Raw genomic sequence first — 11,898 nt, 5'->3', positions numbered from 1 at the left:
CAAGGGGGGTTACATCTGTCAAAACTCATTGAGCACTTAAAATGGCTGCATTATTGAATGTAAATTTTGCCTCATTAAAGCTGATTTATTTTTCACAAAAGCAAAAATAAAACAGGCCAGATGGAGCCAAGGTGATAGAGGTAAGACCTGGGTCTGCCTCTGGGAGGTGACCAACTGGAAAGGAGCAAGAGGAAGCCCCCAGGGTCTGGGGGTACTCTGTACTCAGGTCACAGGAGTGTAAACATTGGTTCTGTACAGTAAAAATGAGTGTATGTTGCTGTGTGTAAATTATACTTCAATTGAAAAGCAAGACCTAGAGACTCAGAGTAATTTGCCCAAGGCCCAAGGTGGATCTTGCTGACATTGATTGAAAGAAGCAGGCATGAAGAGGACACATTGTACGATTCCATTTATGTGAAGTTCACAGACAGGCCACACTAATCTATGTTGATGGACTGGGACAGGGGCCACCTGGTATGGATCACCAGGGAGGGAAAGCACTGACCGCAAAGGTACTTTCTTGACCGTCAGGAGAAGGTCAGAGGCGTCCTACCCTAGAGCTCACCACCACCTCCTGGTCTCATGCTGCCTCCCTCCAGTGCCAGGTGCCAGGCTGTAAGCATGTCAGGCAAGATCCCTGCCCTCTTATTTCAGAATAGTATGGAATGTATATTCTTTTTTATTCTTTTTTTGTTAATCCTTACCTGAGGATATTTTTTCCATTGATTTTTAGAGAGAGTGAAAGGGGTCAAGGAAGGGGGGTGGAGAGGGAGAAACATCGATATGAGAGAAACATATCAGTTGGTTGCCTCCCATATGCGCCCCAACCAGGGCCAGGATCTAATCTGCAACCCAGGTACATGCCCTCGACCAGAAACTGAACCTCCGACCCTTCAGTGTTCAGGCCAATCCTCTAACCACTGAGCAACACCGGCCAGGACTGAAATATATATTCTAATGGGAAAGACAAACCTGAAACACACAAACTGATCCATAACCAAGGCCTTTCCTGATAACTGCCATGAAGGCAATGGGCTGAGAGTTTCCAAGAGGGGAGGGATTACTTCAGCCATAGGTTGGGGATAGCCTCTTTAAGGAGGTGATGTCCAGCTTTAATAAAAGCAGGGGACAGAATATTCTAGGATGTTCCAGGACATTCCAGAACGTTGTTTTGTGGAAGGGCCCAGAATGTTCCAGATCATTTTAGGTGGAAGTAATGTGTAGGCCCCAAACCTGGTTCCAGAAAGAGCCTAAGAGATAGAGGCAAGAAACCACATTGGCTGGGGTGGCATGAGCAAGGTTTGGAGCAAGGAGGGAGAGCGTAGACAAAGATGTATTGAGAGCAGCCTCCTGGATGTGGGGCACAGCTGTGACTGAGACTGCTCGTGCGTCACATCTGGCAGAGGGATCATTTATTAAACCAATCATCACACAAGCAAAGAAGCAATAACATAATTGTCAACATGATAGAGGCTTGAGTTGGGGCATAGTGACTTAGGGGGGGCCGGGCTGAGCCAGGAGGGCAAGGAGGGACATTTAAGCTGAAGAGTTGGCCAGGAAGAAAGCAGAGCCTTCTAGGCAGAGGAAAGAGCCTGTATGGGGACCTTGAGGAGGGAGAGTGCCAGGAGCTTCATAGAGTCTGGCAGGACTGGGTGTGAAGTGGGTTGTGGGCAGAGTAACATGACATAGAACCCTTGGAGGCCTTAGTTTCCCCATTGGGTTGATGCCTGGCCCTGAGCAGGGGCCTAGTCTGCACTTCCCATACACATACAGAAGGGAAAGGCATGAGTCCCCATCCTTCCCTCTAAGCGCCGAGGGACTATTACAGGGATACCTCACTGCCTCCCTCCCTTCCTCAGCAGATTACCTCCCAGGGCCCAGAACTCAGGCATGTGGCCAGGAAAACAGAACAGCCAGTTGTCATGACAACCTTGTGTTATGAGGATACATGGGCATTCCTGCCTATTGCCATGATGCCACCCACCACCCACCATCCACCAGGTCTGCATCGGGTGCAGGCGGAAGGTGGAGGAAGTGTCAAGATGCCTGGAAGAACTGGGAGAGCAGAAAAGAACACTGAGGCTTAGAGAGCTGTGGTGAGTCAGGGCTCCTCCACAAGGTTGCCTCTGCTGGCCCTCACCCCTGAAAGGAGCCCCAGATGGAAGCAAAGTCCCTTTTTCTCCTGTAACTCCACAAGGGACCCAAAGTCCTTTGCTTGGCACTTGGGCCCCTCCTCCAGTGAAACTCTCAGAAGGGCCGGTGATGTAAACAGAGATTACTTTTCTTAGAACACACACACACACTTCCAACACACATTCATGCACCAGGGACACGCTCCCTTCTCCCCATATTCTATCCATTCCTCAAAGCTCAAGTCAGCTGCCACCTCTTCCAGGCAGCCATCACTCATTGCCTTCTTGGAAGGGGCTCCTCTCCCCTCTCCACACACCCACGCCACCTAGCATTAATTCCACATCTATGGAGCATTCACTCTTGGCCCAGGCCTGGGCTGATCACCAGGGCTTTAAGAATTAATATGCTAGAGCCCTGGCTGTGTTTCTAAGTGGTTAGAGCATCCAGCCCACACATTGAAGCATCTTGGATTCAAGGGCAGGTACCTGGGTTGCAGATACAATCCTCCACTGGGGCGCGGATGGGAGGTAACCAATCGATGTTTCTCTCTCACATCAATGTTTCTCCTTCTCTCTCTCTCCACCCCCCCTTCCTCTCTCTAAAAATCAATAAACATATTCTCGGGTAAGGATTTAAAAAATATTTTAAAAGAAAAAAAAGAATTAATACACTAGACACAGCAGCAAACAAACCAAACACAGTCTTGAGAGAAGGAAGGGAGAACAAAGAGTCAGAGATCAGTCACAACTTTTCAGTTCCAAGAAGCCCAATGCAAACTGACATAAGCCAAAACTCAAGAGGCAGTGTGGGCCCTGACGGTTTGTTCAGTGGCATGGACTGAAAGGCCCTGGGTTCAATTCCAATCAAGGGCATGTACCTTGGTTGCAGGCTTGACCCCAACCCCTGTTGGAGTGCATGTGGGAGGCAACCAATCAATGTGTCCCTCTCACATTGATGTTTCTCTTCCTCCCACTCTCTCTGAAAAGCAATGAAAAAAATATCTTCGGGTGGGGATTAAAAAAAATTTTTTTAAAGAAGCAGTGTGGGCTTCAGGCACAGCTTGAGTCAGGACTTCCAGCAGTGTCATGAAGACAAAGTCTCTGTATATCTATCTGGAAGGCTCTGTCAGTTTGGTAACATATGACCCTTGGTAGCTCCAGACTCATATCCTCCCAGCTCAACAACCCCAGTTAACAGGGTATGTCTCTCTCCCAAGAAAGCCCACCAATACCAGAGGAGGCTTGGGTCATGCTGCTCAACTTCCCCTGAGCCACATAGGTTTGGTCAAAGCAAACCAGAGTTCTGTTAGAAAAGAAGAAGAGGGTGACAGGTACTGGGTAAACTCCTACCAGCCCAAGTCCATGATAGCATTCCCAACGGAAGGAGCAGCTGCTATAGCAAAGGCCCAGAGGTTGGACCATTGACGTACTGCAGGAAGCAACGAGGACAGAGCCCATTTTGTTGGTAGACCAAAAGGTGGGAGGGACATAACAAGAGAGGTGGCTGCCAGGTTGACAAGTATTGAAAGCCTGTAAGAGGGAATTAGGTGGTGTCTAAGGGCAAAAGGAAGTCGTGAGAATCAGCAGGGGAGGGACATGGTCTGACTCCATGTAGGGGATGGACTTGACAGGGTGAGGCTGCTTCTGAGGTCTGGGAGGGAAACAAGGAGAAACCCAAGCAAACATAATTACTGATTCCCTGCTCCATGCCCCATCGTCTATGAGATCCATGGAAGCTGCCTTAGTGCAGCTTATAAAATTATGTTGTACCAATGTTGAAACAAGTAATTACTAATTATTTAATAATTACTATGGTAAGCACAGGGAGATTGACAGGGAGCTAAACATGTGTATAACAGGGAATGCTAGCCCATTCTGGGACGGCTGGGATGTCTTCTGCTGAGGAGCGCTTTTTGTTAAGAACTAGGGCAGAGCCAGGCTGCAAGGGTATCCCTGGCAGAGGGAAATGCCAGTGCAAAAGCCTTGGGGTTGGAAGGAACAAGGTAGGCTCAAGAACTATAGCTGGCACATAGTGAGCGAGAGGCAGAGTCTCTGTAGAAGTGGTCAATTTTTTTTTAATTTATTGATTGATTTGAGAAGGAGAGACATCAATTTGTTGTTCCGCTTATTTATGCATTCATTGGTTGCTTCTTGTCTGTGCCCTATAGGGGATCAAACCTGCAAACTTGGCATAGTGGGACAAGGCTCTAACTAACTGAGCTACCGGGCCAGGGCCAGAAGTAGTTAATGTTAATAAAGCCAGATTGTGGGGGCTCATGTTGGTACATGTTTGGGCTCTTCATGTAAACCCAGAAAGAGGTGATGTCTGGGATTGGATTTGCATAATACCCACAGCTCCCCAGCTGCTGCATAGAGCTGGAGTGTGGCTGGAGGGGAAGCAGGGAGCTCAGAGAGGAGGTGGTATCTTGGACCTCAGGTGGTTTCCATGGTGACAGAGAAGCATGTGGGCTAGAGGCCAAGGAGACAGGCCCTGCTGATGGGATAAGGTGGAATGAGGATAGGTAAGAATCAAGGGGCCACCAAGTGTCCAGAACCACTGAGATCGAGAGGCCAGGAACAGGGCGGAGATGCAGGGGAAAAGACTACTAGGGACCCTCTCAGCCCTCTAGAAATGGCCTGCCTCCACTTCTCATCTCTGTCCAGGTCTCATTTCCTGGCAACATTCCCAGGGGCAGCCCTGAAACCACAAATCGGGCCCAGAATGACACATGGGAGCCTAAATTGCCTTTATGTTGAATCCAGATGCTCATGGTATCAGGCAGGGTCCTGGCAACAGCAGGAGCCACTGAGAATGGAAGATCCAAGGAGTGCTGAAATGACGGGGTTCTTTGCAAAGGTGTGGGCAAGGTTGGGTGACTGACATGGGTGGTTCAGTGTGCAGGACAAGCAGCAGTGGAGAGCTGCTACCATGCCCAGGCTGAAGGCTCACTTGGTGGAGCTATGACCTTGGGTTGGGGGACGCAGGGAGGGACATGCGGAAAGAAACACTAACTTCTCACTCCTCCTTCCCACCTTCTGCTGGTCCTGTCACCACCCTCCTCCCACCACTGTGACTGACCCTAACAGAAGGCAGAGAGCCCACGTGAATCAACCTCCAGGGGCACAAGAGCCACAGGGAGTTCCCAGAGCTTCCCCCATCTCAGAAAGGGCCAGGTGGGCAGAGGTCATGGCCATGCTCAGGCCACTCTTCCAAGAAAAACAGAAGCACACTTGGTCCAAGACATCTTTTATGTACATGGTTTATTCCTCCTGACCCCCTTGCTGCAATTCCACCCTCAGCCACCCACCCTCCCAGCATGGAGCTGCCCACAGCCTCCTCCTGAGAGGGCCTCCTCCCATGGGACTGGATCTCTGGAGGTGAGGTGGGAGAAAAGGGGGGAGCCTTAGCACAAGACAGTTGTTTCCCCTGAAGCCTCAGAAACCCACCCCCTCTAGGGGAAAAAGGAGGAAGGAGGAAGGCAGCACAGAACTTGGGTTTAAATACTCACGAAGCTACACATTAGAAAACAAAAAGTAGCACGATCCAGGGAAAGGAAGCCCAGGGACACACAAAGGCCAGATCCCACCCCCCAAGTGGCAGCAAGGCGACCCCAGGACCCAGAGGGGTGAGGGATGGGACCAGGGAGAGAGAAGGATTTGGGGGTGCAGAAGCCCAAGGATGGTCTCACCCTGGCCTGGACTCCTGGGCACAGGGCAGTGAGGATGGAGCTGCCCTTGCCCCTGGCAGTGGGTCAAGGGAGGCCTACAGCTTGGTCAGGTCCAGGTTTAGCTTGTAGGGTGGGGGACTGTCACCAAAGGCGTGTGATGGAGGAGGGTACAGAGGCCAGTCTGGCTCTACCATGAAGCCCTTCTGTTGTTCCAGGTTCAGGGGCTGTAAGGGAAGAAGAGGGAGGGAAGGCTACTGAGCCCCACCTTGCAAGGCTCCTTCTCACCCATGATCTCAGGTCACTTTGACTAAGGGCAGGAGGCGTTCTTCCCTCCATTTCACAAAGGAATGAAGAAACTTGCTGGACATCACCCAGCAAGTCAGGGGGCCTGGCCTCAATGGAAAGAGGGCAACCCCATTGGGAACTAGGGAGCAGCTCTTCCCTACCCCTCCTCCAGGCCCACCCACTGGCACCACCCACCTGGAACTTAAGGTGCTGGCCAGGAGCAGTCACCAGGGTGGAACAACTGAGCCACAGCATCACCAGCACAGACAGGAAGAGGCAGCAGGCCAAGATCCAGCGAGGAAGCCCCGAGCGCCTGCCCAACATGGCAGGTACACTCAGTGACACTAGTAGCATCTGGGAACCTTCCTCTCCTGCCTCCACCCCACCCCCAGGGTCCTGCTACCCACCGGGACATGCAACTGAGGAAGTCATTGTCCTGCAGCTCATCAGATTCCACCTTGGCCTTGTTGCTGGTCTTGACTCGGATCTTGGTCTTCCTCACCTTGTCCAAAGAGCCTAAAGGGTCTGAGAGACAGGTTGTTCCTCAGGGGCTGCCAGGCCTTCCCCTAGAGGCCACAGTAGCCACTGAGAGAAGAAAGGAGGCCAGGGCCTGAGGTAATTGGCCATAGAGTCCTGGGACAGATCAGAACCCTGGGAGATGGACCATGAAACCCTAGGAAACAGACTGAGGAACCCTGGGAGACGGACCACAGAACCCTGGGAGACAGACCATGAAGCTCTAGGGGTTGAGACAGAAATCCCAGTCCTAGACGGTTAATTTGCCTGGAGGACTCCTTATGGCAGTGGAGCTCCCCATGGAAGGAACACTGGTCTAGGCTCAGACCTTACCTACGTGCACCTCCAAGGCCTCAGGATGGGATCCTCGCCAGGTCACCTCCACTCGCTGCAGACGGGCCCCCTCATGCCCTAGGCTCTCTACCACTGGCTGGGTCTGGACCAACAATAAGACAGCACAGAGATCTTTGGAAAGGCACCACCACACGGGGTATATTGTCCCATGCCCAGCTGGCACCTAGTCCCACTGGGTGTAGGAAGGACAGTCTTCTGTGAGGCTATGATGTCAAGGATGTTGTTCCCTGCTATTGTGGGCCCCTAAGTTTGTCTTTTTTTTTTTTTAATCCTCACCTGAGGATATATTTCTCATTGTTTTTCAGAGAGAGTGGAAGGGAGAGAGAGAAACATCGATGTGAGAGAGACACATCCAATGGTTGCCTCCCACACAAGGCCTGACCACGGATGGGAATCAGGCCTGCAACTGAGAAATGTGCCCTTGATAGGAACTGAACCCAGGGCCCTTCAGTCTGTGGACCAATGCTCTAACCTTGGAGCAAAACTATCTAGGGCATCAATTTGTCTTGAACTCAGCCTCCAGCTCCTGAAGAACATGATCCAAGCCAAGCCAATAGAATCACGGCGATTGGCTGAGAGGTGGTCACATGACCCAACCAGGGTCAATCAGAGTAAATCCCTGCTTAGTTAAAACTCCAGAGAAGTTGTAATTTAGAGCCTTAAATATCCATCCTGCTATTAGGAGTAAAGTGCTTGCCTGGGAATAAAGCTACCACAAAGGAAAGCAGAATCAAGTGATAGAGTGAGACACTGAACCCCTGGATCCAGCCATGCCTGAAGCATCAGCTATAGACCTTGCAGCTCATGAGCTAAAAATGAATGTATCCCACCTTCTTACCCTGACCATCCACCCACCACTCTGGCGTGCCCCTGCCAGACCCCTCACCTGGAACACCACCACCTTCCCATTGTCAGTCTGCAGGTAGTACGTCCAGGTGGAGGAGACGAAGCCCTGGGCTGAGTTGACAAGATCATTGCAGAGGGTGGAAAACAAGTCCAGGAGGGAAAGAACCCTGCTCGGACCTTCCAGGACCTTTCTCTGCTGAGGAGAAGCAAAAGGCACAGAATGTGGCTAAGGTAGGGCACTGATCAACGGGAAGGGACCTGGGTGGGTCCACTGTGATTGGAACTCACTAAGTGGTTTGGGGCAATAGGGCTTCATAGGAGAGACACGGATCACTGCTGCATTTAGCTGGCTGGTTGCCCTAGGGGAAATGGATTGCCCTCTCTGAGCCCTAGAATGGGAATGATTCTCTTTTCTCACGTGGTTGCTACAAGATTTCAACTAGGCAATGGCACAGCATAAGTGCCTAATATATAATAGCCACTATTATTTAAAAATTTGCCATCATCATTGTTATTCTTTTAGTGGCATCAGGAGAGAACTCAGAATAAGAAGGAATGGTAGTGCTTTGTGCTTTTATGTACGTAAAAGGCTGGAGGGGGTGGATGAAAATGGGGGAAGGAGGGAAAGGGCTTTCTGTGGAATCCCAGCCCATGGGTCTCTGGCTATAGTGAATTATTTCCTCTGCCTCAGTTTCCTCTGATGCTGCAGTGCCTAGACTTATTCATGACTATGAGGGAGCAGTTATGAACAGGTAAACAATTATTATTTCTCTCGAGGGTGTTGGGGAAGGCAGGCAGTGTATGTATGCTTGGAAGATTGCTTCTTCCTGAACCTCAGTTCTGAGCCCCCCAGATGACAGTGGCCACTTGTTCACCACAAGGAAAGTGATTAGATCAGCATCGGGCATACAGTAGGTGCTCGATAAACTGAGCTCTGGTAGCACTGAAGATGAGCTAGTTGAGGAATTGTTATAAGCCCCGGTGGCCCTGGCTTTAGATGCAATGTCTGCACAGCTCTGTGTGACCTTGGGTTTCTTGGACATGACATTATCCCTGGTACCTCTAGGCGGCACGAGGAATTTGGGACAGGCTGAGGTCAAACCTGGACCAGGACAAATGCTTGATAAAAGATGGCTGTTTTCTGTTATTTACTTCCTGCAATGTGGCAAGGGGCAGGGGGCGGAGGAAGGCAGTACTTCCCTTGTCACAGAGGTGACAACTGAGAGTTGAGATGTGACATGCTTGATCGAGGATACCCAGTAGGCCCAGAATGGATCAGAGAGCCTAGGAGACTCTGGGCATGAGTGTGGATTGAGGGGGAGGGTGTAGAAAGAAGAGGGCTCATGTTCATTCTGGGACTTGGAAGGGTCCTCCTGCTCCTTTCTGAGGATTCTGTCCTGAGAAGGGGGTGGGGGCGGGGGAGGGGGGTCAGAGGAGGTTCTGTCATCCTTCAGTCCTGGGAAAATTGGGATCCAGGGTGTCAGGTGGGGGGGTGCCCACCTTCTGCATGGACTCTGGCTCAGGCTCCAGCTCAGGGTTCTGGCTCCAGCAGCCCTCGTTGCAGGCCTGCTGCTCCATCTCTTTCACGTAGGCCTCCACACAGGCTGCAGGAGCAGGGGCGGTTGACTAAGGGCAGTCTTCCCAGGCCACCTCTCCCTGCCCTGGCCCACCCAGCCTGCCCTCACCTGCTTCACACTCAGCTTGGGTGGCATTGGGTTTGGAGCTCCTGGCCACAAACCGGCAGATGGAGAAGAGGCGGCAGCCTCGCTCACAAGCACTGATGAAGATGGCCCTGTCATATTCATTCTGGGACTTGGAAGGGTCCTCCTGCTCCAGCTTCTCCTGGGAGGGGGGACACAGGGCTCAGGCCAGAGGGAGAGGCAGGAGGAGGTGGGTATTGGAAGCACTCAGAGAAAGAGGTGTAAGATTTGGTTCCCCTTCCTCAAATCTAGGGAGATTAGGATGAGGCTAAGAATACTTGTGGGTGCTCTTAGCTCTGAGGAGCACGGAGGGAAACCGCTTGAAAAGGAAGATGAACAATGGAGGACGCTAGTTTCGGCAAAGGTTAGAAAACTAGGGAAGATGTAGGGAAATGGGTCCCTAGAGGCTCCAGGGATGAGAGCGTAGATTGAGGATTCTCAGTCCTGAGAAAGGGGCCGGGGCGGGGGACGGGGAGGCGGGATCAGAGGAGGTTCGGTCACCCTTCAGTCCTGGGAAAATTGGGATCCAGCTTGGCGGGGCCATGACGGTACAAGTGGGGGCTGGGGGCTCTGAGTGAGAGAAGGAAGGAGTATATGAAAGCTGCTTGGGTGGGCGAGGAGGGGACTGTCTGGTCTGAGGATGGTGGGGGTTGGGAGTTCTTCCTTAGCAGAGTCTAATCAGAGCCCTCCTGGTGGCATTAGGATCCTCAGTCCTCGCCCTCCCTCTCCCCGACTTGGAGGGACTCCCCGCCCCCGCCCACGCAACTCCACATTCATCGGAAGCACCCGCATCCCAATACGCTCCCCCATCGCAGGGACCCCCCCCGCCCCTCCCCCAAGGCAGGAACACCCCCATTCCTTCGGGGGACCCAGGTGCCTGCGTTTGCCCCCATTCAAGGGACCCCAGCCCTTCCCCCCACCAGAGGAACCTAACCCCGTGGGAGAGACACCCCCCATTTCCGACCCCTCAACCCTCCTAGGAGCCCGTCTCGAGCTCCCAACCAAGAGACCCGCAACCTCTGCCCCATCAGAAGATCGCGGGTCCTCGGATTGGCACCGCTTGCGTGTCACCTGCGAGGGCTGCAGACTAGGGTAGCGATCGCGGCACCGCAACTGGCAGCTCTGCGTGTCCCCGAGCTGAGGGGCGAAGGGGTCACGGGCAGGAGGCGCGGGCGTGGCGTGCGGAGGATGCAGCAACAGTAGCAAGAGCGGCAGCTGCGCCACCGGAGCCATGGTCCCGCCAGGCGCTGGCGGCGCGGGATGCCGGCTCCCGCAGGCGCGGAGGTTGCGGCGGTGGCGGGGTCCCGGTCGCTGACGTCACCCGAGCGAGGCAGCCTGGGAAGGGGGGACGGAGGATGCGGAGAACGGGCGGGGCCGCTGTGCCGCCGCACCCCTGGGGTGCGTGCAGGTGGATCGCGGCCCTCGTCATCTGATCTATCTACACTCCACTGGCGTGGGGATCTCAGCCTGAGCTAGGGACCAAAAGGAAATAAAATAGGGTGATGCGAGAGAGGAGTCTATTCGCCAGAATATCTGGGAGGGCTTCCCGGAAGAGGCTACGTTTGAGCTGGCCAAGCCAGGCAATCGAGGCAGAAGGAAGCTGCGTGGAACCTGAAGCAGGGAGGGTCTAGTCGGGAGAGGAGGGAGTTGGGGCTAAAGCCCAGTCGGAGAGTGGAGATGGAGCGTCTGCCAGGCCTGGTTCAGCCAAGCCTTGGGAAGGTCCCTGGCATTATCTCCTTTGACACCCGTCAGGGGGGCGGTAACTTGTGCGCAGTTCGCCTCCTTTGAAAAGCCCTTCCAGGTCCTCTAGGGCTCCCCCAGCCTCGCCTTCCTCTGGCCCAGCCATGATCCACGGATCCGGAGGATCTGGCCCCTGCTCCCCCAGACTGGGGGCCCTTCGGCCCCGGACTGAGTGGGATGAGGCACAGAGGTGCAGATAAGGATGCGAGGGGTGTTGCTAAAAGTTCTAATTGTCTTGGGAAAACCTGGGACAAATGGACACTTCTGGTTTCCATAAAAGCTGCACTCCAAGGTGACAGATTGTAGCCCCGTGAGTCTAGCGTTAGGTCACCCTAGCTTCCTCTCCGTCAGGTATGGGAGTGGAGGCTCCCTTCTTAACCTGGGTCCCCTGTAAAGATGCCCCCTTCTCCCTAGAGTGTCTCTCACAGGTGCTTGCCAAGGCCTAGCGGAGCACCTTCTACGCTCCGCCCCCGTAGACGCGGTGGCAGCCGCGCGGGGTCTATGGGTCAGAGGGCGCCGCAGGTTCCGGACCAGGAGGAAGGAACAGAGGTGGGGGGTTGGAATGGCGCACGCTTTCTCCCCGGCCGGCCGCCCCGCTTTCATGTCCGCGGTTTCGGCCAGCCCCCACGTGGCTTAATCAGGCGCGGCTGTGCCTGG

The 11,898-nt window shown here is 53.4% G+C and overlaps 1 protein-coding gene across 2 annotated transcripts; it reads right to left on the bottom strand.

Annotated features, from left to right (window-relative positions):
* Positions 1-5,397: 5,397 nt before the first annotated feature.
* TMEM59L (transmembrane protein 59 like) lies at positions 5,398-10,749 on the bottom strand. Of its 2 annotated transcripts, none has more exons than XM_016210750.2 (8): positions 10,573-10,749; positions 9,487-9,643; positions 9,302-9,405; positions 7,842-7,994; positions 6,935-7,037; positions 6,493-6,610; positions 6,281-6,398; positions 5,398-6,024 (listed from the first exon to the last, which is right to left on the bottom strand). In XM_016210750.2, the coding sequence occupies exons 1-8, from the start codon at positions 10,732-10,734 to the stop codon at positions 5,896-5,898; spliced, it is 1,044 nt and encodes a 347-aa protein (XP_016066236.1). In that variant the 5' UTR covers positions 10,735-10,749; the 3' UTR covers positions 5,398-5,895. The 2 variants fall into 2 exon arrangements, with proteins under 2 accessions (XP_016066236.1, XP_087672955.1); XM_087816829.1 differs by having other exon boundaries at positions 5,402-6,024; positions 7,842-7,997.
* Positions 10,750-11,898: the final 1,149 nt, after the last annotated feature.

The sequence above is a fragment of the Miniopterus natalensis genome, chromosome 4 (genome assembly GCF_054644295.1).
Source record: "Miniopterus natalensis isolate mMinNat1 chromosome 4, mMinNat1.hap1, whole genome shotgun sequence".
NCBI classification, from domain to species: domain Eukaryota; kingdom Metazoa; phylum Chordata; class Mammalia; order Chiroptera; family Miniopteridae; genus Miniopterus; species Miniopterus natalensis.
Note: the sequence above shows the minus strand (reverse complement) of the source record. Positions and strands in the feature narration are given on the sequence as shown.

Coding starts and splice junctions, on each gene's coding strand:
- TMEM59L (XM_087816829.1), bottom strand. CDS start 10,734: ATGGCTCCGGTGGCGCAGCTGCCGCTCTTGCTACTGTTGCTGCATCCT. Junction 9,406..9,486: donor CCAAGCTGAGTGTGAAGCAG/GTGAGGGCAGGC, acceptor CTGCTCCTGCAG/CCTGTGTGGAGGCCTACGTG. Junction 7,998..9,301: donor AGCCAGAGTCCATGCAGAAG/GTGGGCACCCCC, acceptor GCTTCTCCTCAG/CAGAGAAAGGTCCTGGAAGG.